General features: G+C 41.9%; 1 protein-coding gene across 1 annotated transcript; it reads right to left on the bottom strand.

Moving 5' to 3' along the window:
• On the bottom strand, positions 1-24054 carry LOC112108320 (opsin-VA-like). Its single transcript, XM_024202401.1, has 5 exons — positions 23691-24054; positions 13064-13274; positions 12340-12457; positions 584-823; positions 1-231 (listed from the first exon to the last, which is right to left on the bottom strand). Exons 1-5 carry the CDS (start codon positions 24052-24054, stop codon positions 1-3), a joined length of 1164 nt encoding a protein of 387 aa, XP_024058169.1.
• Positions 24055-24918: the final 864 nt, after the last annotated feature.

Below are 24918 nucleotides of genomic sequence, written 5' to 3'. Positions count from 1 at the left end.
TTACATCGGACAGACTTTGTTTTCTGAAACTGTCAACTGAGCAAAAGAACGGCAGCTCCTCTGTTCATCCTCATTTCTCCTGTTTGAAATGGTGTTGTGTGCTGCTATTGTGAACATTTCACCCCCACCTTTGTCCTGGGTTAGCACCACTCTCTCCAAAGTTGGGTTCATATTGGACGCTGCAGTCTCTCTGTCACTGCATCCGAACAGCTGAATGAAACACCTCCTGAACTAAAATTATAAAATAAAGGAGATTAAATTATTTTTTTTAAAACTTACTATGAAGCTTAAAATATCTCAGTTATTATTATTTATTATTTAACATTTATATTGCAGCAATGCTTAGAAACCAGCCAGCTCAGGATCCCTGCCCTAAAATTTCAGTCTACAATACATAGTATACAGTAGATGGATATAAATATTTGGTTATTTTAATTCAGAATGATGTGTAATGTAAGTGGAGCAATATTTATCTAACTGAATTAACATGTAGGTAGATAAAATTAATTATTGAAACAACGCCATTCACTCAGGAATGAGTCAAACAAAATATCGAAATATGAGTATTGAAGGCATACAGTACCTGTTTGTTCATAAAGACATAAATAATCGGATTATAAACTGTAGCTGTTTTGGAAAAGAAAGCTGGGATTGCGGCCAGACGAGGATCCAGATCAATGGAAGGCCATGCGGTGACAAGAATGGAAAAAGCTGCATATGGAGACCAGCAGATTAGAAATGCAAGGATCATAATAATAACCATTCGAGTGACTTGTCTTTCAGGTTTCCTTGTAGTCCCTAATCGGCCTTGAGTATCTGACACCTTTAAAGAAAAACATATAAGGTTCCAGAAAATTTGGTAGAAAATAATATTGATGAATTATATAGTCAGTTGCTTGACCACACTTTGGTTTGTTATTTTGTTATGAAATATGATCAACAGACGAAATAACCAGTGTCTGTCAGGTTTATTAATATAGTACAGGAAAAAGGATCTATACGATAGCAGTCTCAGAACAGCAGTCCCATGCAGTGATGTTACATTCACCTTATGCAGAAGGTGTGCTTCCTGAAGTTACCTCCCCAAAGCCATCTTTTTATACCCTACCAGTTTACCAGTAACAAGTACTATATATGTCACCTGAAACTGGATTCAATTAATCAGCTTTTTACCTGGTTTGTTTCTGGTACCATGAGGGTACCCCTTTATCTTTTGTTCTGAACCCCTGCATTCCAGGTCATGATATACCCTTATCTTTGTTCTGAGCACATGCATTCCAGGTACCAAGGGGCCTCAAGACACCTCATAGGTTTGTGTGGTAACTCCTTTCCTGTCGCCATGAGGAAATAATCATATGTCCTGATACTGACAGTTTTCCTAGCTACTCAAGCCAAGGCTTGCTTCAGCTCATGCAAGTTGTTATGGGATACTTAGCCTAAGTGTACAGGATTATAACAAAGATACAGGCCAATTTGGGCTAAATAACTGCTATACTAATGCTTAATAATGTATAGACTTAAATGTTTGGACTATATATTGCGGGTAGTATTATCAGTGTAATATATACTTATGCTAGCCAGCATATATTAGTTAACAATAAGAAACAGGGACATGGATCAGTAAATCTAGTAAGAAGACTAGCTGCTTTTTTGAAGACAACCTGTAAGGTTGCTGTTACTAGATCAGGTATAGGCAACCTATGGCATGTGTGCCGAAGGCAGCACGCGAGCTGATTTTCAATGGCACTCACACTGCCCGGGCCCTGGCCACCGGTCCGGGGGACTCTGCATTTTAATTTAATTTTAAATGAAGCTTCTTAAACATTTTAAAAACCTTATTTACTTTACATGCAACAATAGTTTAGTTATATATTATAGACTTATAGAAAGAGACCGTCTAAAAACGTTAAAATGTATTACTGGCACGCGAAACCTTAAATTAGAGTGAATAAATGAAGACTTGGCACACCACTTCTGAAAGGTTGCCGACCCCTGTACTAGATCATAACATGTGAGGTTCACTGAGGACTTATGTGAATTACAAGTAGTATCATTATTAAAGTTTTAAAGGACAATATCTTTGATTACAAAGGAGTAGCACTAATTCTTGCATTTTACAATCTCACAGCCAAATTCTTCGTGCCTTACTCAAACACAATCCCAGCGGAATACTTAATCCTATTGACTTTAGTTATGTGCAAAGTGCACAGGATTTGGCCCTCTGTTCAGAATGCAGGGCCACATACTTCTGAAGCTCAGTTGAGACCTGGTAGCATAAATTCAAGTGGTTAAAATTGTCATGTATAATTTATAAAACAGATTAATTTAAAGGTATGAAATAGAAACAAGGGGCACACCCTCAGGTGGTATAAATCAGCATAGCTCTGTTGACTTCAACAGAGATACATCAGTTTACCTCAGCTAAGGATCTGGTTCAAAGTCTCTTAAAGTTTCAGACTCAACTGACTTTAGATTTGGTATATTCTTATCAACATCATTGGAAGCAGTATCCTGTCCTTCTCAAGTCTCTAATCTTTTAAGCAGCACCTTTTTCTTTACCAGTAGGCAGCAAACTACAAATGCAAACACAATTCCATGACAAACAAAGGTAAATGCAACACCTCCCTCCCCCCCTTGGATTCAACCAATCTTAAAGCTATGTTCTTGTCTACAAAATCATCTTCTTTGTCTATCAGTCCAACCAAGCACCTCTCCTTACGAGTTCCTTCACCAGCTTCATCAATTTCAAACTTCTTTGTCCTCGCTTTTATGCTCCTTACCCTGCCTATAGGTCTAAACACAGAAGTTGTGCCAGTTTAACTAAAGGTGTGATGTTACACTGAATTAGTTAAACCAGTGCAACTTTGCACATGGACACTTAAACCGGTTTAAGCCTGACTTGCATCCTGTTTAGCTTGCACCTGGAAAAAAGGAGTTCATGGTGAGTCAAATAACAGATATGCAGCGCCTGATTATGGTGCTAATTTTTCAGAGTGCTTTGGAGACAGATAGAAGTGTGATAGTAATGTTAACAGGAATTATCCTTATTACAGTTGTACATGTGCCTACCCATTCACCATGAGTGATCGTTAGAGCATAAGTAGCAGAGATGCCAGAAGTGTGTATCAGACATTCTGCTGCTGCATACGCTTCACCACCAGAGAGTAGGGAAGAAGCACTATGAACTGAGTACAGCAGGATTAAGACAGCATATGTGGTACTTAGGAGGAAGTTGTCTTCCTGAAAAGAGCACTTGGGAAGCTTAGAGGTATTTATTTGACATAGGATGTTGAGGGATATTCCACAATGTACACTCTGAGTGAGTTGGAATAAAAAGAGCTTGAGAGGATAACTTTATACATGTATTCTCTGGGCTGTTTCATTGCTTTTTCTAGAGCATCGTACTGAACCTGTGAGTTGTTAAATAATTAATATGGGAAGTGTGCTAACACTGAGTGGCATTAGAAACCCTGGAGCCTAGTGAATAATAAATGAAAGAACTTCTACTTTATTAGGTGCTAATATCTTTGCTTACCAAGTCTCATGCTGGGCAACCTGAGGAAAGGGAAATGATGGCACGTGACAAAGTAGATTCAGCCCCATATTTTCCACTGTTCCTTTGGCATTTAGGGGCAGAGTTTTAAAGGTATTTAGGCTCCAAAAGTTGCAGATGGCACCTAATGGCATTTTTTAAAGCACCTAGGCACCTAACTCCCAATGGGGAATGCTTTAAGTTTTGCACTATATGTTTTCCCACCTGGTTTGATTGCATTTGCTCTTGATTTAGCAGGGATGATTTTGTTTTGATTATAAAATCTAGTATGAAAAGAGATTGGTTTATTGCTGTTACCCCTTTCATTGGAATACGTACCTGAAACTGAGTGCTTGATTACAATAATGTATTTTCCTTAAAAAAAAAAAAGTGGCTCTTTGGCATTATGATTTTGCATAAGACTCCAAATTATTTAGTCCTAAAGTTGAAAAGTCTCAGTAGTGAATTTGGAACCCCAGAGTTAGCAGGAATAGAGGCATTCTGTGATAACTGACGTGTTTGAAAGGATGGCTGTTTGCAGTCAGGTATAGAAACGAAGAGTGAGATGAGTTGAAACTATAGCAATTAAGAGTACGTAATGGTAATGATGATACATCTCAAATAATAATGTATTTATGTTGTGCTAGTGTGTAGGAGCCCCAGTCATGGACTAGTGCAAGGCACTGTACAACACAGAACAAAAAGACGGGCCCTGCCCCGAAGAGCCCATGACATTTATATGGTGCTTTTCATATGTACCTATGTAACGCTGACAGACAACGGTCGTTGTCAGCAGGGATAAAATCTAGGACCCTTGGAGCTTAAAGCAAGAGCCTCTACTGCATGAGCTAAAAGACACATGTCTCTTAGCCAAGGCTATAGAAGGCTCATCAATCTCTAGCTGGTCTGGGTGCCACTAAAGGGGGACAGAGTGCAACACCCAGCAGGCACGGGTTACATATACTTAGGAATCACTTCACCCATATTTGAAATACAGTCACCTCTGGAAAGGAACACTAGAGTTGTTTAACTGATAGTAACGGTTTAGGAAAGGTGGTGAAGGAGAGTAATATACACATTTAAAACAGATGATTAAAGGATTAACTTCTTTAAATTCTTGCACCACTTCCCAAACAAGTCAGATTTCTAGAAGGAATTAGGAATTCGGGTTCTCAGTTCCTATTTTTACTCATTTCTATTTATTTTGGCTATTTTAATGCCTTATAACTTCCTAGAGAAATCAATTTTTATGGTTTTATTTGAACTGTGACAGCCTGCATCTGAGCAACTATCATTTGTGTAATTAGAAAGATGTAGCACTTTTACAAATAATCATAAAAGCGATCATTTATTGTTTGTATTGTGTGCTGTAAACTGTGTGTAACCACACCTACACACCCATGCACCGAGCTTCCACATTGCTATTATACATTACCAAGAAGTGAACTACAGAGAGTAAAAGCAGCAAAGAGTCCTGTGGCACCTTATAGACTAACAGACGTATTGGAGCATGAGTTTTCGTGGGTGAATACCCACTTCATCGGACACATGTAGTGGAAATTTCCAGAGGCAGGTATAAATATGCAAGCAAGAGTGAGTCAGGCTAGAGATAACGAGGTTAGTTCAATGAGGGAGGATGAGGCCCTCTTCTAGCAGTTGAGGTGTGAACACCAAGGGAGGAGAAACTGCTTTTGTAGTTGGCTAGCCATTCACAGTCTTTGTTTAATCCTGAGCTGATGGTGTCAAATTTGCAGATGAACTGAAGCTCAGCAGTTTCTCTTTGAAGTCTGGTCCTGAAGTTTTTTTGCTGCAGGATGGCTACCTTTAAATCTGCTATTGTGTGTCCAGGGAGATTGAAGTGTTCTCCTATAGGTTTCTGTATATTGCCATTCCTAATATCTGATTTCTGTCCATTTATCTTTTTACGTAGGGACTGTCCAGTTTGGCCGATGTACATAGCAGAGGGGCATTGCTGGCATATGATAGAGTATATTACATTGGTGGATGTGCAGGTGAATGAACCAGTGATGGTGTGGCTGATCTGGTTAGGTCCTGTGATGGTGTCGCTGGTGTAGATATGTGAGCAGAGTTGACATCGAGGTTTGTTGCCCTCACACACAACTATTTTAAATTTGATGACAATATATACCTCCAGACCAGTGGCACCGCTATGGGCCCCTGCATGGCCCCACAATATGCCAACCATTTTTATAGCTGACCTGGAACAACGCTTCCTCAGCTCTTGTCCACTCACGCCCCTTCTCTACCTATGCTACATTGATGACATCTTCATCATCTGTACCCATGGGAAGGAGACTCTGGAAAAATTCCACCATTATTTCAACAGCTTCCACCCCACCATCAACCTCAGCCTGGACCATCTACACGGGCGGTCCACTTCCTAGACACCACGGTGCAAATAAGTGACGGTCACGTTAACACCACCCTATACCGAAAACCCACCGACCGCTATGCCTACCTTCATGCCTCCAGCTTCCAACCCGGATACACCACACGATCCATTGTCTACAGCCAAGCACTGAGGTACAACCATATCTGCTCCAACCCTTCAGACAGAGACCAACACCTACAAAATCTTCACCAAGCATTCTCAAAACTGTGATACCCGCACGAGGAAATAAGGAAACAGATCAACAGTGCCAGACGTGTACCCAGAAGCCTCCTACTGCAAGACAAGCCCAAGAAAGAAACCAACAGAACTCCACTGGCCGTCACATACAGTCCCCAGCTAAAACCTCTCCAACGCATCATCAGTGATCTACAACCCATCCTGGACAACGATCCCTCACTTTCACAGGCCTTGGGTGGCAGGCCAGTCCTCGCCCACAGACAACCCGCCAACCTGAAGCATATTCTCACCAATAACTACACCCCGCACCATAGTAACTCTAACTCAGGAACCAATCCATGCAACAAACCTCGATGCCAGACTAACACGGCTACCCCTCTGATACAGAGAGTAAGAACTGGATGTACTAAGGGGTGAAATCAGCAAAATACCTAGTGAGGAACCTTGCCTCTTTCTATTTGGTAGTTGTTTTCAGAAGTTTATTTCTTAAGAAAACAGATTCGTGAACAGTTACAATCAATGTTGTTTTATCAGCTATTTTTAGTTTTAAACTGAAAACCTAAATCCCTAAATGAAAAAGTCATATACTGTTTTTTACTAAAGGGGTTTGTTTTCTAGCAAGATTGGATCTGTAAGGCCAAATTAAATAAGGTTAAGTAGTCAAGCCTTCAGATAAGATTTTGTTTTAGGAGATGTACTGATTTTTTTCTCTATTGAGATGGGGGGGAGGGTTGTTTTGTTTGTTTTTCAAGGATTGAGTCTTCCTCTGAAAGATGAACTGTATGTTTAGAATGGAGCTGCATTACAAGAAGTGTATGTGTTGAATGTACTGACTAACCAGACAGAGACAGAGAATGGAGTTCAGCACAAAACCAAAGGAAAATGAATCTGTAACATGTTTTATAGACTCCACAAAGATCTACCAGCTGTCCGCACACACCTAAGATGTCTCAGCTGCATATAAGCCAGCCCACAGGAGCTCAAAGATATTTGGCATTTTTCTTATGCTGTACTGGGCAGTTTTCAAAGTCTCCTTTTAATTATTTCCTAATAATACAAAATAGGGACTCATCCCAAAACCTCAGTTCCAAGCACCACTAAATTTTGGGAAGCATCCAACCATCCCCTGAAATTTGCAAGTAAGGCCCATCTCCAATACCAAAAATTGTTCTCCTGATTCCAAGGCAGAACTAATACATTCTGACTATGGTGTCTACTAGGACAAGACAAACACTTTGGGGATATTTGCAAATGCATTTCCAAAGTCCTTCTTTGAATCATGACGAGTTTGAGTTCAGCAGACAGGTATCGCATAGTGTGTCATGTGACAGCATCATCATGTGATGCCAACCAAGAGAAGTCTGTACTTCCTGGAGCATAGGTAGTCATGCTTACACTGTGGAACAAGCTGCGTGGGGAAGAAGCCAATGAAAAAGAGCCTTGAGCTCTGGGAACCTATCCCAGAGGTGCAGGTTGGAGAAGCCAGTCCTATTTTTTCATGTGGTGATTCTTGCAAGGGAGAATACGAGCAGAGGGAAAATACAATATGTTTAACTGGCTGTGTAATGGTCTGGTGATGCTTGTGACACAATGTGCAAGGCACAAAAACACTTTCTCCATGCAGTGGCAGTCCTTTCACAAACCAACTCCATCAACAACTCTGACAGCGATCCTAAATCACATCTCCCTTCCTGTCCATTCTTCTCTTTCCTTCTCCATCCCATTTCCCTGTTACAATCCCCAACATTTCTGTGAACTGAAAAAAAGGAGGGGGCAGAAAGGGACAGAGAAAGCAGATGCAGGAAAAAGTGGAGAGGCGGATGCTCAGAGAAATGGGGTGAGAGAGACGCAGAGAAAACAGATGAACAGGTGCTAGGAGAGAGAACTGGAGGAAGGGTGAATCCTGTAGCCCTCAGATAAGCTATAAAGCAGTATTAGCTATAAAGGGAAGAGGCAAGCCAAAGCTATAAAGGGAAGAGGCAAGCCAAAGCCTGCTCTCTCAGTATCCCACTGCTGTCTCTCAAATACTTGTATAACCCACTCTCCATATGTGTGGTGTTTTTCCATATATGGCATGGCCCACCCAGATGCAAATAGCATACTCTCCCTCTATTAATTATTCCTCTAACTTAAGTGGGTGAGCTTGGTGCTATGTTGCTGACAGATGTGGGTTCAAGCAATGAGGATGTGTGTGTGGAGGTGAAAAAGCTATACACGTCTGTGTAATAGTTAGTCCAAGGAGTGACTTGCGGGATGTATTTAAAAGTGAATTTGGATGTTGTGTTAATGTTGGTTTTATGGTTGTATGTTTAGTGTTTTTATTTTGGTTAATGGGAGCTGTCCCTTTAAGAATGGTGTGGCAGATTTAGAATGTATCTGAGACTGTAAAGGGCTTGGCTACACCTGGAGTTACTCCTGATTAACTCCATGTGTGAACACTCTTAAGAGTACCTTGTTCCTGTTTAGTTTGGAAGATTTTGCCTGTGTTCCCAGAAAGCAGAAGATCCTGCCTGTGTAAACTCCATAAAAGTCAGAACTTGATTTCATATGAACTTATCCTTCCAGAAAGTCAGCCCCACTCTTGAATGTGTAACTTTAGTGCTTATGGGGAGTGAGTGCCTCAGGGTATTGCCAATGAGCTCTAGAGCCTTTCACTTGTAGGTCACCCATTTGTATCTTGCTTAGCTCAACAGGGATTAGATCTTGTTCCTATCTAAGGGAAGCTGGATGACCCCCTATATGCGATAAGTTTAGCGAATCCCAGTTCCAGCTCCCACACCACTAACTCACCCCTCTGTTTTGCACTAGGTTGTAAACTCTTCAGGACTTTCCCTTACTCTGTGTTTGTACAGCACATTGCACAATGTGGCCCCAAACTCAATTGGGGGTTGCAGTGAGAGCTCCTGCTGGGGTGAGGGGGCAAAATCACCTCTCTGACTCTAAATTTGTGAAAGTTGGCAACACTGGATTATCCCACATTGCAGGGCAGGTACAGGGGAGTTCAGAAAACAAAAGAAGGATTGAAAACATGATTCAAATTTTTTTTAAATCTTTTGATTTTTGGGCCAATCTCATGATTTTTTGAACTTTGGGGATTGGCAGTATCGCAGTATATAAATAGAGGCCTGGATTCTGGGCCATGCTCCAGGTGCTTTGTACTGTTCTACTGGCACAAACTGACAATAAACCCAGCAGATCCAGTTCTCAGAGGTTCTCACCTAAGTACGTTTTTCAGATGGCATAGAGCTGCCATCGATGGCATGATTGAGGTGTCCCTCTGCAATCCCTAGCTGCCGGAATGTCCCCTTTGAGCTGTTGGTGGCTGGCACAGATGAGAGCAGGCTGAAGGCCAAAGGGTACTCTCACCTGGGCCAAAAGACTAGCCCAGTGCAGTGTCGCCAGGACTGGGACAATGCAAAAGGAACCTCTTTTTGCCTCATTCTCCCGTCAGCTATGCAAAGTATTGCTCAGCCACAGATGTGCATATGATGCAAAGTGTCTAAACAGAGATGCAGTCTTGACAGTAGCTATAAACTCTGTGTTTCCACACATGCACTCCTTCCCATTAATCCTAATGGAGATGTTGTGGCTTACCCCACACTGTGTGCCCACGTGTAAATGGCAACTAGGATGTATTTTTCTGATACTGTGTTTAGATAGTATTTTGACTCTGCTCCATCTCTACTTGTCTCACATTAGTCTGTCCCTTCTAACTCTGGCTTGTCACAGATGACAATTGATGTGTTCCTCCTAAATCCTGGACCAATTAATTGATAAGGAGTGGTGCTTTATCTGACAAATGAAGGAATGCAGCATAAGGGCTTTATCTCTGTTGTAAACCACTAATTAAAAACTTTCCTTAAATTGTTCAGTCCTTTAGTAACTTTCAAACTGGTTTTTAAACCTTCTGTTGGATCTGTAGAGACACGACTATCGAGAGATGGGAGTGCTGCGGCCAGTGGCTCTGTTTGGAAAGAAACTGATGAGACCCCAGAGCAGCATGTTTCCAAACAGAGATGGCCCCAGACAAAATCGCTAGATGGAAACATCTGCATTTAGGAACATTCAGGATCCAAATTTTGAGGCTTGCGTCCCTCTCTACTTTATTTAATTGCCGTATTTAGTACAATCTAATGGCAATTACAGAGCTTCTTGCTCAAGAAACCAGTATCAACATACTGTTGTGCAGAGGCCTGTACTTTACCCTGTCAAAGGTAATGAAACCCCAACTCAGTCCGATATATAAAATTGTTGGTGAAAGTCAGCAAAAGTTGTGGACAAAGATTAGTACAAACTGAATGGCTTCACTAAAAGAACTATGCTAAGGGGTCTTAAAGGCTCCCAGTAAAGTCACAGATTTGGACATTGATTATTAGAAGATAATTCCTGGAACCCCGGAATCCATCATGATGCTGTTGGGTCTTCGTTGTCCTGGTAGTAAAAGATTTCCTGACTAGACCGAGTCAGAGAGAGGGAACATCACTGGCTTTGGCTAAATCCTGAACAGCACCTGCAATGTGAGTCTTAGGTTCCTGTTATCATCCCTTCATTAATAAGTCATTTTCCTTTCCTATCTTATATCTCCTCTTTCTCATTTCTCTTTTTGCCTTCTGGAGTTTACAGGAAAACCCCTTTTCTATGGAGAAATGCCTATCTGAGTGGCCATCCTTTTGCATTCCACTGCTTCCCGAGGAAGAGCAGCTGATCAAAGCTGCTGCATGTGCTGAAGGAAACCCGTCTTTCTCTCCACATTTTAATTTTCTTTTCTTTATGTCAAAAAAAAATTCTCTTGGTCCTGCAATCAGCTTTGACTACACCAAGGAAGGCAACCCCATTGGAGCAGCCGCATAAAAAAACTGTTTGGGGAACCACAAGTAAAAGATTTTGGAAATAAAGGTTCATCACCTTTATCAACAATGTTTAGAGAGTTTGGGTTGTTTTGAAGTCAACACAGGCATAAATGCTTTGGGGGTTCCAGTACATTGCAATTTACTTCTCTCTTTCGCTGAAAGGGTCCACTTCCACATCAGAGTGTTCTTCTGCAGTTAACGCCCAAGTTTGAGAACACTTTTTGTTTAAGACCTACATGAATCTTTGTGCAGCTATTCCAGCTAGCCTCCCCTGAATATATACAAGATGAAGTCCTGGCCCACTGAAGTCAATGGAAAAACTCCCATTGACTTCAATAGGGCTAGGATTTCACCCACAACATGTAGGTTCCTATCCAACTTATCCCAGTAGACAATTAAAACTTGTCTTTGGGATGAAAGCTCAGGTACTCATTTCCTTCACTTTTCTCTTCTGTCTTGTTTTACACACAGGACGTGCTTTGACATGCAGAATAAATAAAAGCAGACATTTGAATAAACAAACACTAAATAAAAAATCCCAGTACAATGTAGCCTCCTTTCTTTAAATCTTAGATGAAGTATTATGATGGTGCTGCATTGTTGATGAAACAAAGGTAATAATATTCTCTTCTTAGGTGGAAAACATAGTGAGTAGCTTATTAACACTCTTTAAGCAAATTTGTGAGCATTCCTTTTTTGTGTGTGTACTATTTTGAGAAAGTTGGCATCGTTTTTAAGTCATAGCCAAAAACATTTTTCAAGACTATTATCCTTTTCAGGTTCCAATGTCCCTGGAGAACCTTCTGGATTCAGTTGACTGCCTTCCGCGCTACGTGCTGAACGGTATTCTTTAATTTACAGTTTCTACAAGCTCATGTAAATATCTTGTGTCAGAGTGTCAAGTAGTGCTGTTTTTAAGCATTAGTGTCATATTCCACAACACAGCTATTAGTTCCAAAAACTGGAAATTTTGAGCAGATTCTGACTTACTCCGGTTTAAATCTGAAGAAACTCCACTGACTGGAAGTAAAACTGTAAATAAAGCTATATTGGCTCGTTCCATTTCTTTGTTTGTTTTCATAGTGCAGCATGTTCTTTCACTCCTCTGATATTTAACTTACAGGATGTACTGATAAATGATTCAAACGTCAGACTTTTGAAGAGTGATTGCTAATCAGTGAATGAATTTCTCTGTGGAAGAATGGTTATTTAACAAGCCATGCTAAATCTGCTGACTATGCGCTATGTCTGGAAATTCGATCTGCTCACAGTTTGGGGGTCTTGGAACAGTGCTTATGTGCTGAAAATTCCAAACAACAGTGTAATTATGCCTTTTTGTTTGTTTACTTTGTAGTGTTTGTACCTACCTTTCTTAGTTTCCTCATCAATTTTCCATAGGATACCAAAATCACAAGTAATGGCAGTATGAAACAGGTGGTGAAGAATGTAATAATGTAGGTGTGATCATTATAGGCTCCTGAATACCTGTATAAAACACAAAATGTATTATATTTTTAATATTACATTATTATGTCTTCATTTTGTTTTGTAGAGAGGAAAAGAATCCTTTCATGTTCTCCAGTGATATCATGGGTGCTCTGTGTGTGTGTGTGTGTGTGTGTGAGTTTACTTGATTATAAAGCAAACCTTATATGTTGTGCTGTAAGGCTGATGCTTTTGGAGATCAGTATAGTCTAACAACAAGACACTTAGTGTATCTCTCACATACAGATATATTTTATAAACAGAATATAATCATAAAATATTTTGTGACCCTTTGAGATGCAGGGATCTATAGAAATGTAACATTTTATTATAGGTGGTTCAAGCCACCTACCTGTTGCATATTCTGGTCTAAATTTTCAAAGGGTACACATGCTTTTTTGCCGATGCATAAAAATTTCTATGAATATTGTGGACAAATCCTCTGTGCATGCACAAATCAGGGCTTGTGCACATATTGGAGTTTGTGTGAGCACAAACAAGGCGCACATAATTGGGCACACAATCTCTTCTGTGTATTTTCAGGCTCTCAGTTAGTGTAGCCTCTATTTTTGTTTTTTCACTGATGTGCTATGGGAGTTAACTTACCAGTTGGGTTCACAGGTAGTTCCAATCTTGCTGGTGGTGTAGCTGCTCCAGCCCATGGTAGGAGGGATGGTCCAGATAAAGGAGAAGATCCACACAAAGATAATGCCCAGGGCTGCATGCTTCCCCCTCAGGCGCATATTTCCCAGTGGGCGACAGATCACAATGTACCGCTCAAAAGCCAGCAGAGCAAGAGACCAGAGACCAACGATTCCTGTAATGAAAATGCACAACTCGGTCAAAAAGAGGACATTACAATACCATCTTAGCAGTAGATCAAAAAGCAAACTCCATCCTACATCATAACCCTTTGCTATTAGTTCAAGTGGAGGTTGGATGTGGAAAAGCGCCATTACCCCATATTTGAGTTTCATTTTAAGTGTGCAAAAGCTCTTAGACTGGACTACAGCTTTGGCCTGCTGTACACTGATTTAGAAACCCAACCCACAGTGTCGATTGTTTTAATTGCATCGGATTTCTCCTCTTGTTCCTTGTGTGCCACAGAAAGATTTTTCTTATCAGAGTTCAAGGGAAGCCATGGGTGGCTTGTAAGAATAATTGGGTAAGATCTGTCTTAAAAAGCTGACTTTTCAAAAGTCTGAAACAGAGTAATTCAAGCATTATGCAACTCTGTCTTACACGCGGCTGTCTGCTGCCTCAAGGAACCATTCTACTACCCATGGATTGTAGATACTCCTTTTGCCCCAGACGTGTACCTCATGCACCAAGGACCCAGAGCAGTGAGGGTAGGAGCGGTCATGGGACACCTAGACCATGCAGAGCTTCCCCACATGCTTGCCAGTTAAACCAGTTGTGGTGGGGCTGAGAGTCTTGTGGTGATCTTGGGATTCAGTAAGTCACAAACCAGTGAATGAGAAAGGAATAAAACTTTTATTAACAAAACTAGAGAGTATCTGTGGTGAACTGCTGTACAGAGCTGCACTGTTTTCTCAGACCACCTGCTTCCAGGGCACATCTCAGAATTCCTATTTCATAACACTGTCCCTTATGAAGGAGCTTCTCTAAATTATGATGTTACACAAATTTATTTCTACATCTTCCCTCCTAAAAGAAAATTAGCTCTTAGTTCTTCTATATATAAGAAATATCTAATAATCCATACATTAAATTTGACCCAACTAATACGTTTCCATAAATTATAATCCTATACAAAATGTATCATCTATCTAGAGAGGAGGGGTTACCTGCATATCACTCTGACATGACTCTTTACCACTCACTTTCCTCAAATACCCCTGTGACATTACCCAGGCTACAATCTGGAATGCTGAACAGCAGTGTCCCCTTAAGTGTCCAACCTGGGGTGCTTTTTACACTGCTTTGCTGGGAGAACAAGCCGCTCCTGGTCCAGCTCACACACAGCCTCTAGCATGCAAAATCACTCCCAGCTGAATTACATGAATGCTCTGGCCAGCCACTCATGAATTACATACAGGGCAACACCAGCAAACTCCCAGTCCCAGACTTGTCCCCAGAAATGTGCATCTTGTACTGCCCAGCTCTCTCCTTCTGGACAATACAAGCTCATTAATGGAAAATGATATGGACCAGACTTGTTATCTCAAGTGAAGGGTCCCAAACACTTCAATCCCAACACACACTGGTTTAGGTAAAACAATAAAAGATGTTTATTAACTATAGAAAGAAAGATTTTAAGTGACTACAAGTAATGAGGTATAAAATCAGAATTGGTTACAAAGAAATTAAAAGATAATATGCAAACTAATACCTAATTTAGTAAGCTAAATGGATTCAAAGCAAAGGTTTGAATCTCACCATATGCTTACAGCAGTCTGTATTGGCTGAAAAGCCTCCCAGCCAGGATGTTCCCTTTGTCTTTCAAGCATAGTAGCTGCTGTGAGTAGAGATGGTGGAAAGAGGTAATTTGTGTTGTGAGTGTCCTCCATTCTTATACCATTCTCTGCTCTTTGAGGATTATCTGCAGCGGGGGTTCACGTGACTGGCAGTCGGTTTACATGGAAGATCCCAGCCAGGACTTAGATTCTCGGAGACTATTTCCCGGAGCCCCCCACATCCCTTCCAATTCAGGGCTCTGGGTTTCAGCTCCGGGAGGGGGGTCTCTTGGGGCTTTAGCCGGGGGGAGCTGTGGCTCAGGGCTTCAGCCCTGTGGGGGGAGGGGGCACCAGGGCTCAGGTGTCAGCCCGGTGGGAGGCACCGAGCCTCCTGCGGGTTTGAAAATATTTACCGAAGCTCTGCTCCAGATGGCTCCAGCTGAATTTAAGCCCTGCTCCCAGCTGTTCCATTGTCAAGATGTAAAGTTCTCACTCACACCCTTCTTCCTGCTACAGAACAGCTGCTTAACTGGTGATAGTCTATAATAGTTCATCTGATTATGCTGCTATTTGGATGGGGCACTAGTGTGTCTTTGTCTCTGAAAAACTGGTTTTGGCCTGATTTTCTTAGTCTTGGGGCATATTACAGCAAAGTTATACAATAAAATCTTGTAACTTTACATACAATGTGGCCACACACATTTTACCAGGACAATAATGTTCAGCAGTTTATGAGTTATCAAATGAAACCTCACAAGACATACCTTGTACAAAATTTATCATACTCTAGTAAAAAGGGTGATGATAATGGTACAGACTGTCACAACCCCTTCTCCAGCCAGGTTAGCAAGTCTCTATGAGCCTTTCAGGATGTTTGATCTCGCTCTCTAATCATCTCAGTATCAGCCTTTCATTAGGGTCTGAGTTCTCTTGTTGCTTGCCAGTTTATCCTTTGTCCATTGATGATAAACTATCAGTCAGTTAGTAAATGCCAGAATCCACATCCACTGTCACTGTTTTGGAAACTTCTGCAATTAATCTTAGATCCTTTTGATTAGTCCAAAATGTGTCCCCTTCGTCTGTGTGGACTATGTAAGACCTTGGATGCAGCAGTTCTTTAATGATATCCATTTGGCTCCAAATATTAGAGGTGTAATTCCTCCGGCACACTCTACTACCTAGGTTAAGAGATGGGCGATCATGGGCTTTTTTTCTCAAAATATTTCTGCTTCCACTTCTGATTTTCGTTCATCTTCCATATGGTTTCATTGTCAGGAGATTTCAGCAAGTTATCAGAGATTGGTAAATTAGATCTGATCCTTCCCATTAACAGCTGAGCTGAAGAAGAGCTATTCAAATGCCCCCACTATCAAAAGTCTTTTTTCATAAGGTTCATTACTGTCCATATAGACCTTTGCACAAGTCCATTTCATTGTGGGTCATTTGAATTTGATGTTTTGTGATGAAAATTCCAATTTGTGGAAAATTAACTAAAATCTGCACTGGAAAATTGCAGCCCATTATTGCTAAAGACTTCATCTGGAATGACGTGTCTTGAAAATATTCCCTTCATGCTGGCTATCGCTGACTTACTACTAGTACTGTGCCGTGTGCAAACATCTGGATCAGGGCCGGTGCAACCCATTAGGCGACCCAGGTGGTCGCCTAGGGTGCTAGTATTTGGGGGGCGGCATTTTCTTCGGCGGTGACCGCGGTGGCCGGATCTTTTCGGCCGCCCCAGTCGTCATCAGCATTTCGGCAGGGGGAGCTGGGGCAGAGGGGCGCAGGAAGGGCTGCCTGCAGCAAGTAAGGGGGGGCGGCACACAGAGGAACCGCTCCCCACCCCAGCTCACCTCTGCTCCGCCTCCTCCCCCGAGCACGCCACCCCACTCTGCTTCTCTCCCTCCCAGGCTTGCAGCGCCAAACAGCTGATTGGCGCCGCAAGCCTGGGAAGCAGGAGAAGTGGAGCAGTGATGGCGTGCTTGGGGAGGAGGCGGAGCAGAGGTGAGCTGGGGTGGGGAGCTGCCACACGGCTCCCCGGGGGGGGGGGGGGGGGCTCCCAGGGGGGGGGCGCCTCAGGGCGGAGCGGGGGTGGGGAGGGGAGCTGCCGCAGGGCTCAGGGAGGGCACAAGGTGGAAGTTTCGCCTAGGGCACGAAACATCCTTGCACCGGCCCTGATCTGGATACAGAGAATAATAATCTGTGACTATTAAATCATTCTTTGATTTGCTAGGTAAATAAATCAGTGCCTACTTTCTCATGTGGCACTGTGCGAAGTCTCAGTAGCTCTGCCTGTTGGCATGGCTTTTAGTTCAAGCAGAAAAAGCAGTTTCCTACTGCATTAGTAATCTCATGCTTGATCCGCAGTTAATACATCAGCTCTCATCTATGTTCCCTCTAAGCTGCGCACTGGGGTGGCCGCCCAGGAATGTTTGAAGTGCCGTGCAGTTGATTAACAGAGCCGCTCACATTCAGCCTGCAGCATGTATTCAGGTACCCCTCCCCCCCTGTGCTTCACGTTGCTCCTGCCCTCTGTCTTGGAGCCCCTGCTGCTTCTGGGACCCTCCCGCTGGCTGTGCAGAGCAGGGGGGGACTGGGAGTGGTGATGTCAGAGTGTTCCCCTCCACCCGCCCCTGCACCGCAGCAGGGGAGATAGGACAGCCTCACCCAGGACTCCGAGCAAGAGAGGGTCTGAGGTCTGAACACTGGGCGGTGAGTGAGTGCCTTTACCTTAAAGAGACAGTGCACGATCTCTCACAGACTTCCCCTAGCACACGCAATCTCTGACTGTCTGTCTCTCTCCCTCTCTCTCTCTCTCTCACACTCACATACACACACAGAGACAGAGAGAGTCTGTGTGTGTCTCTGTCTATATATACACACACACACACACACTCACCTCCCAACACATACTTGTTTTATTGTTGTTTGTTGTTATTTGGTAGTTCCTGCAATGCACATATATTCTCTGTAATTTTATTCTTTCAAAGTGCTGTTATTTTAGTTTTTTGACTCGTCTATGCAATTCATAATTTTTATTTCTCTCTTACACTTAAATTTAGTTCTTAGAGGAGTGAGTTCTAAAATGCCTAACCTGTCCTGGCTGGAGTAATTATCTTGTCTTAAAAATCTATATTGTATCTAGGTTTTTTGTTTCTACTGGTGGCGCACATGCACACTTTACCTCGGTGCACATAACAAAATTTATTCCACACCTGGATGAAAAAAATTAGAGGGAACATTGCCTCTCATGCCCATTGGTTGCACTTCTCAATTCCTAAATGACCCTTGTGGATCTTCTATAGCATTTCTTTCTGGAGATGTATTGGTATTACAATCTTGCTGCCCTTGAAAATCACTCAGTCTATCACAGTAAGTCCATGTTTGCGGTTCCAATATTTAGAGCCCTGTGTGGTTACAAATTTATACCCGCGGATGCGGATATAAATCGGAACTGCAGGGCTCTCCCGGGAACCGCAGCGGTGAAAGGAGCAGAACGTGGAGCCGCCGCTCCCAGGAGCCAGCACCCCACGCCAGCAGCTCCTCCAGTGCGGCTGTACCCCTGCCCCCGTCCCTTCCACGCTGCCGTTTGCATCTCCTGTCTGGGGACGTGTGCACCGCTTGCACACTCTAACGTGACCAGGCCTGATGCCCGCCCCAGTGGGCAGAGCTGAGGGCAGTACAGCCGCGCTGGAGGAGCTGCCAGTGCAGAGCGATGGCTCCTGGGAGCGGTGGTCTCACGTTCTGCTCCTTTCACTGCTGTGGTTCCCGGGAGAGCTCTGCCGTTCCGCGGATACCGATTTATATCTGTGGATATCCGCATCTATGAGAATAAATTTGTATCCGTGCAGAGCTCTACCAATAGTCTCTTATATTTGGACAGCAACTGCATATTTCTTCAAGCCACCCTTTAATTATCACATTAAGGATCTCCAATGATTCATCTTTCACCGTTTCCCCTCTTCTTTGTTGCAGTTTTTTGTTAGCTACAGGAATTGACTTTACAATCAGATCTATATAGGCCTGCATCTCTATCTCTAAGGTCTTCTCTGGCTTCATAATGAGAGTCACCACTCAGGAAAGTGCATCGCAGTAAACATGAATTTGCTGGGTATTAGGTCACAACCAAATCATACTCTTGCTGCTTTATCGTCATTCTTTGAATACTTCAGATACAGTCATTTAGCAGTTTGCCAAATAATGCTATGAGAGGCTTGCTGTCTGTTTCAACATCCACTGTCTGGCCATAAATATATTGCTTGAATCTCTCACAGGCAAACAATATTCCTAAAAGCTCGTTCTCAATCTGGGTATATCTGGTTTCCACATCAATCAGTGACCTGGATGTGTACGCCGCTGGTTACCAACAATCATCGTCTTTCTGTAAAATCACTGCACCTAACCCAGACTGTGACGCATCTGCTGAAATTTAAAAAGGCCTGCTTGGTGCATAGAACTTCAACACTGGTTCTTGTATGAACTGTTGTTTCAAACCTTCTCTATAATTCCTCCTATTCTGCAGCCCAGTACCATTCATTTTTATTTTCTAGAAGTTTCTCCAAAGCTGCTGCTTTTGTAGATAGATCAGATATGAATTTTCCAAGATAATTAACATTCCCAGAAACCGTTGGATATCTTTCTTTGACTGGGTACACAGCATCATTTCTGTGGCTGCAACATTCCTCTTGTCAGGTTTTACACCTTTGTTGGAAATAGTATCTCCAACAAAAGTCAGTTCTGGAACCCTTAAAACACATCTCTCCCTACTTAGTTTCAAGTTTGCAACTCTAGCTGCATCCAAAACTTCCTGAAGTCTACAATAACACTCTTCGTTAGTTGAACCCCAGATTATGATATCATCCATTGACGTGTTGAGACATTCAATATGTTCATATATCATAGGTATGGTTTTGTGGTACACTTCTGGTGCTGAAGCTATGCTGAGGGTAGGCATAAGAATCTGTATCTTCCAAATGAGATATTAAATATGCATAATTTTGAGCTTTCTTCCATTAATTGTTCCTGCCAAAATTCTGAGGAGGAATCCAATTTACTGAAATATTGTGCATTCTCAAACTGAGCAATAATCTCCTGTCTGGCTGGCAGTTTGATATGTTCTCCTTTTATACCTTTGTTGTGGTCTCAGATCTAAGCCTATGTGTAGCGGGCTGTTGTTTTTCTCCACAGTGACTAGGAAGCTCACCCATTCTGTTGGCTCCTCAATTTTTTGTATTATGTGCATTGCTTCCATTCTTATGAGTTCCGCCTTAAGTTTATCACAGTGTTCAAATGGCACCTTTCTACATGGATGGATAACTGGAGGGATCAGCTTGTTTATCTTGATTGTATGTTCACCCTGCAAGCAAGCAATCCTTGAAACAAATCATGATATTCCCGAATGAGTGCCTCATAGCCAGGTTCAGTATGATCTTGTTGTGAGAGCGAGAGCCCACATTTTACCAGATTGAGTTTTTCACAGGCACCCAGGCCTAAAATTGGTGTCACCTGCTTTGATACTACAAGGAACGGGAGCCTGTATGTGGTGCTTTTATATTTGATGCTAGTGATGCACCTCCACTTTACTGGTATATTTGTTCCAGCATAACCAATTATATTTATATTTGTTGGTCCTAGTTTTGGTCTATTTTCAGTCCCTCATAATCTTGTTCAGACAGACTATTAACCTGAGCTCCCGTGTCCAGTATGAATGGAATAATTGCTTCATTCACTTTCATTGGCAGCATCTGGTCCATCTCCTCAGTTTTGCTTGATCCCAGCACATCTATGTGAAACTCCTCAACCAGGTTGTTTTCAACTACATGCACTTGACTTTTCTGCGATTTGCAGCATTTTGTAAAATGATTATTTTTTTTTCACACTTATGCCAGAGTTTCCCAAAGGCAAAACAATGTTTGGGGCCTTACTGAGATCCAAATCTTCCACATAACCGCCTGTACCCAGTCTCCCTGCTAGCAGTGGTTTTCATAGCTGGTAGTTCCACTTTTTAATTTGACCCTTTCTGAGGGCTGGTCTACACTTGGGGGGGGATCGATCCAAGATACGCAACTTCAGCTACGCAAATAGCGTAGCTGAAGTCAAAGTATCTTGGATCGAATTACCTGGGGTCCAGACGGCGCGGGATCGACGGCCGCGGCTCCCTCGTCGACTGCGCTACCGCCGCTCGCTCTGGTGGAGTTCCGGAGTCGACGGTGAGCACGTTCGGGGATTGATATATCACGTCTTAACGAGACGCGATATATCGATCCCAGATAAATCGATTGCTACCCGCCGATACGGCAGGTAGTGAAGACATACCCTGACTATATTCTTTTGTACTTAGTACATGGATAACCCCTTCTGATGAATTCAGCTCTTTGGTTTGTGCTTTCACAATTTCTGCGCCCCTGAATATCTGTAGAGCTTTTTTTCAAGTTAAATCCTTCACGGAGCAGTCTGTCTCTTAACACATTGTCTTTAGTGCCACAAATGATTCTGTCTCTAAGCAGCAACTCTGTGAACTCACCAAAGACACAGGTTTTACTGAGTTTCCTTAATTCTGTGACATATTGATCTATGGTGTCATCAGGTTTTTGCATGCAGGTAAAAAATTTCTCTCTTTAAATGTCTCATTCCTTTCTGGCATGCAATGTTCCACAAATTTAGTAAATATTTTACTTAAGTTCATGCTTTTACCTTCTTCAAACTTAAAGTTGTTATAAATATCCAGTGCTTCTTCCATAACAACATGCAAAAAGATTGATTTCACTTTATTTTTTTTTTCATCTTCTCCTATGGAAGACAAATACAATTCAAATCTCTGTCAGAATTTATTCCAGTTCTCTGCAATATTGCCTGATTGCAGATTGGGGGGAGGTTGCAACACACCCATATTTGGCTTTCTTCTCTTCTTAAGCTAGACAAGCTACAATTGTGATCATAAAATACATCCAAAAGCCTTTGTTCTTCTCTGTTTACTTCTCCATGTGCTCCCCTTTCCTCCGCTTTTGTTTCAAACACGGGAGTTAACCTCAAAATTACTGCAGTCTCTTTCTCAGTCAGCAGTTCTGACACCATGTAATGAGCTTGGGGTTCATTAAACAACAAAGCAGTGAATGAGAAAGGTATGCAACTTTTATTTAAAAAAACTAGTGTGTCTATGGTGAACTGCTGTACACAACTACACTGTGTCCTCAAATCTCCTTCCAGGGCACATCTCAAAATTCCTATACTCATAATACTGTCTCTTAAGAGTGAGCCTCTCTAAATTGTAATCTTGCACAAACACATCTCTACAGGTCTGGCCCTGTACATTCACAGCAATCCTTCCCAAAAGCTTTTGACTCCCCCCACACTGCCAATTACATTAGCAGAACTTTATGCCCAAAAATGTATGGAAAAAAATTTTTAAAGTTGTAGTGCAGGCCATAGTAATCCTATATCTCCTCCGTCTGAGCTCAAGACCTGGAGCCAACAACTCCTGAGTTAATGACGTTTGCTCTGCCATGACATTCCTTGTCCCGTTACCCCATCTGACATAATACCTCATAGGGAGGTATGTGGAAAGGTTTAATTAGTCAATTTTTGTAAAGCACTTTGAGGAAGAAGAAAAAAATTACAGAAGTGCTAAATTACCTATTAAGGGCTTGTAAGTGATCTTGTGTAGTTTGGACTTATACTATTTGGCAAAATACAGTTGCTAGAAACAAACACAATCCCCTGACTGTATAATTTTCACACTTTGAGGCACTTAGTATTTCAGAATAATTCAAGAAAGTTGGCAGGTTCAGCTATTCTCAGTCTCCCTTATGCTATATGGCAACTTCTAGAATGGACGAGCTGTCAGTGGAGGGCAAGGGACCTTCCTTATGGGTCACTCACTGCAGGCTGCTCTCATCCATCAGTATGGATGGTTACGGCTACACACCAATATTTCTGACTTCACTCTCTAGCACTGTCCTTGAGTACGAGAGCTGACCTGATTAGGAGATTACCACTGCTATGTGACTTCAAAAAAATGATACCCAGCTATAAGACAGCAAAGAGAGAAAAAGCCAGTTAGAATGCAGGAATTGATTTATTTTTTGTATGGTATGCCTCAGTTTAATTTCCTATCTGGGCTGAAGACCTGGGAGGTGAGGGGATGTATTTAGGGAGAAAAGCTATGGCTTGCTAGGTTTACTATTCTTTCTCAGTTTTTAATATACTGCTTATATTTAGTAAAGTAACACAACAAGAAAGGGTCATGAAAAATGACTGATTTGAAATAGATACTGTTGAAATTAGTTTCTGATCTTTGTTTATAACACTACATAGTATATCAGAGATTACTATTGCAGCAGTATCATAATCCTGCCCAAACTATAGGAAGATACTCATAAAATAAGAGGAGTTTCACTATCAAAACATTTTTTCATACTTTGTGAACAGCAGGTGCATGCTAGCTCTCACTCTGTCTCACACATACACACCATGAAAATTGTTAAATATTGTTGTTAAAATATTTTACTACAATTGTTTTACAGAAAAATATAATTGAGCATATGTTAAAGATACTGATCTGCTATATGGACATTCAATGAACAACATGCACTCAGCAAGCCACAGCAACTACAGAACATAATTTATGGGAAAGAGCCAGTGAAATCATTTGCATGTAAAGTCAGTGACTTTATAAAGTTGCAGTGTACACAACCACGTTGATGTTCCTGTTTGATTCTAAAGCTACACAACACAGACCTGAGCCTGAGGGAAACTTCTTTCCTTAAGGCCTCTATTAAGACAAATGAACATGCAAATATAAACAAAGTTAGGCTTACCAAAGAATGTGATGGCAAATCCCTCCAGTACACAAGCCCAATGTCCCATATAAAAATAGCCTTTTATATTGGTAAAAAAGCTGATCGTGCCACCAATCAATGAGACCAGAAAATCAGCTACAGCCAGGTTTACTATGACATAATTGACAGGTTGTCTCAACTGTTTGAACTTAAAAGTCACCAATATGATAGCAAAATTCTCGGCAAGTGACAGAGATGTCACCAAGAACATTAATGCAGCTAGAAGCTGGAAGTTCCAGGGCTGGATGAATTCCAGGGGGTGGTGGAAGGGATCCCAAGGTGTGGAGCTTCCAGTGGGACCAGAGAGCAGAGACTCATTTTCAGGTGCTCTGAACACATCCATTTCTTTCTCTCCTTCACCCGAGAAGGGAAGGATCTCAGATAGTATTTGATTGTATAAGGGGTAGATATTCAGGTTAAAAGGAAGAATTTGCCATCCCCAACAGACGTTTAAACAAAAGCTCCATGAATCTTCCTTTCCAAATGAAGTCTAGGAAGTAAAAGTTTTGGCTAGAGGAAAGTTTAGTGCTGTGCATGGGAAGTGGGAACAAGTCCAAGCAGGGGGATCTCTGACAAGAAATGTAGGCTTCTTTTCACTGCCGCTGTTACTGTAAACACGTCTGCAATAAAGCCCAACTACAGGAGCAGCAGGATTTCTCCTTCTGACACAGCCAACAGCAATACAGAAACACACCTCTGATCATTCCTGTTCTGTGGAGGAAGATGAGGCTGTGGCTGGAATCCTTCTCTGCCAACCAGCCTTGTAAAAATGAAACAATCCCTTTGTTAGGGAGGGAGGGGCAATCTTCCTCATGTCTCTCTCTGCTGGAAGCACAACAGAGTGGAGCCTCCTTTCTTACTTCCCTCTGCTTGAGAGAGGGCAGACCTGACAACATTAGGTGGCATGCCAGAGCAGGCGTAAAATGTGGCAATGATACTGCAGTGTAAAATTGTCCAAATCTAAGCTACTCTGATTGCTAATTTACATTCCCTAAAACTGAAGCGACATAAGACCAGTTACCCATAGTATTCATCATAATTTCCTTAGTCATTTTCCACTGTACTGTGCACATTTCTTTTCAGTAAGGGTTTTTTACTGATTTTGTAACAAAAACATACAAAGAGTTATATTTTCAACACCAAACCAGCATATACTAATTAAGGGTCAAATTCTGCTCCCTTACTCATACTGAGTTGCATCTTACTT

Source organism: Terrapene carolina, unplaced genomic scaffold (assembly GCF_002925995.2).
Source record: "Terrapene carolina triunguis isolate 2854851 unplaced genomic scaffold, T_m_triunguis-2.0 Scaffold95, whole genome shotgun sequence".
In the NCBI taxonomy this organism is placed as follows: Eukaryota; Metazoa; Chordata; order Testudines; family Emydidae; genus Terrapene; species Terrapene triunguis.
The sequence above is the reverse complement of the archived record's forward strand: the minus strand, read 5'-3'. Positions and strand labels throughout refer to the sequence as shown.

What these genes read in the sequence shown, in the direction of transcription:
- LOC112108320 (XM_024202401.1), bottom strand. Translation starts at nt 24,054, where the DNA reads ATGGATGTGTTCAGAGCACCTGAAAATGAGTCTCTGCTCTCTGGTCCC. An exon ending in ATTTGCCATCACATTCTTTG is followed by an intron (nt 13,275 to 23,690) that starts GTAAGCCTAACT and finishes TTTTCATTACAG; the next exon opens with GAATCGTTGGTCTCTGGTCT. An exon ending in TGATGAGGAAACTAAGAAAG is followed by an intron (nt 824 to 12,339) that starts GTAGGTACAAAC and finishes TTTTCTTTAAAG; the next exon opens with GTGTCAGATACTCAAGGCCG.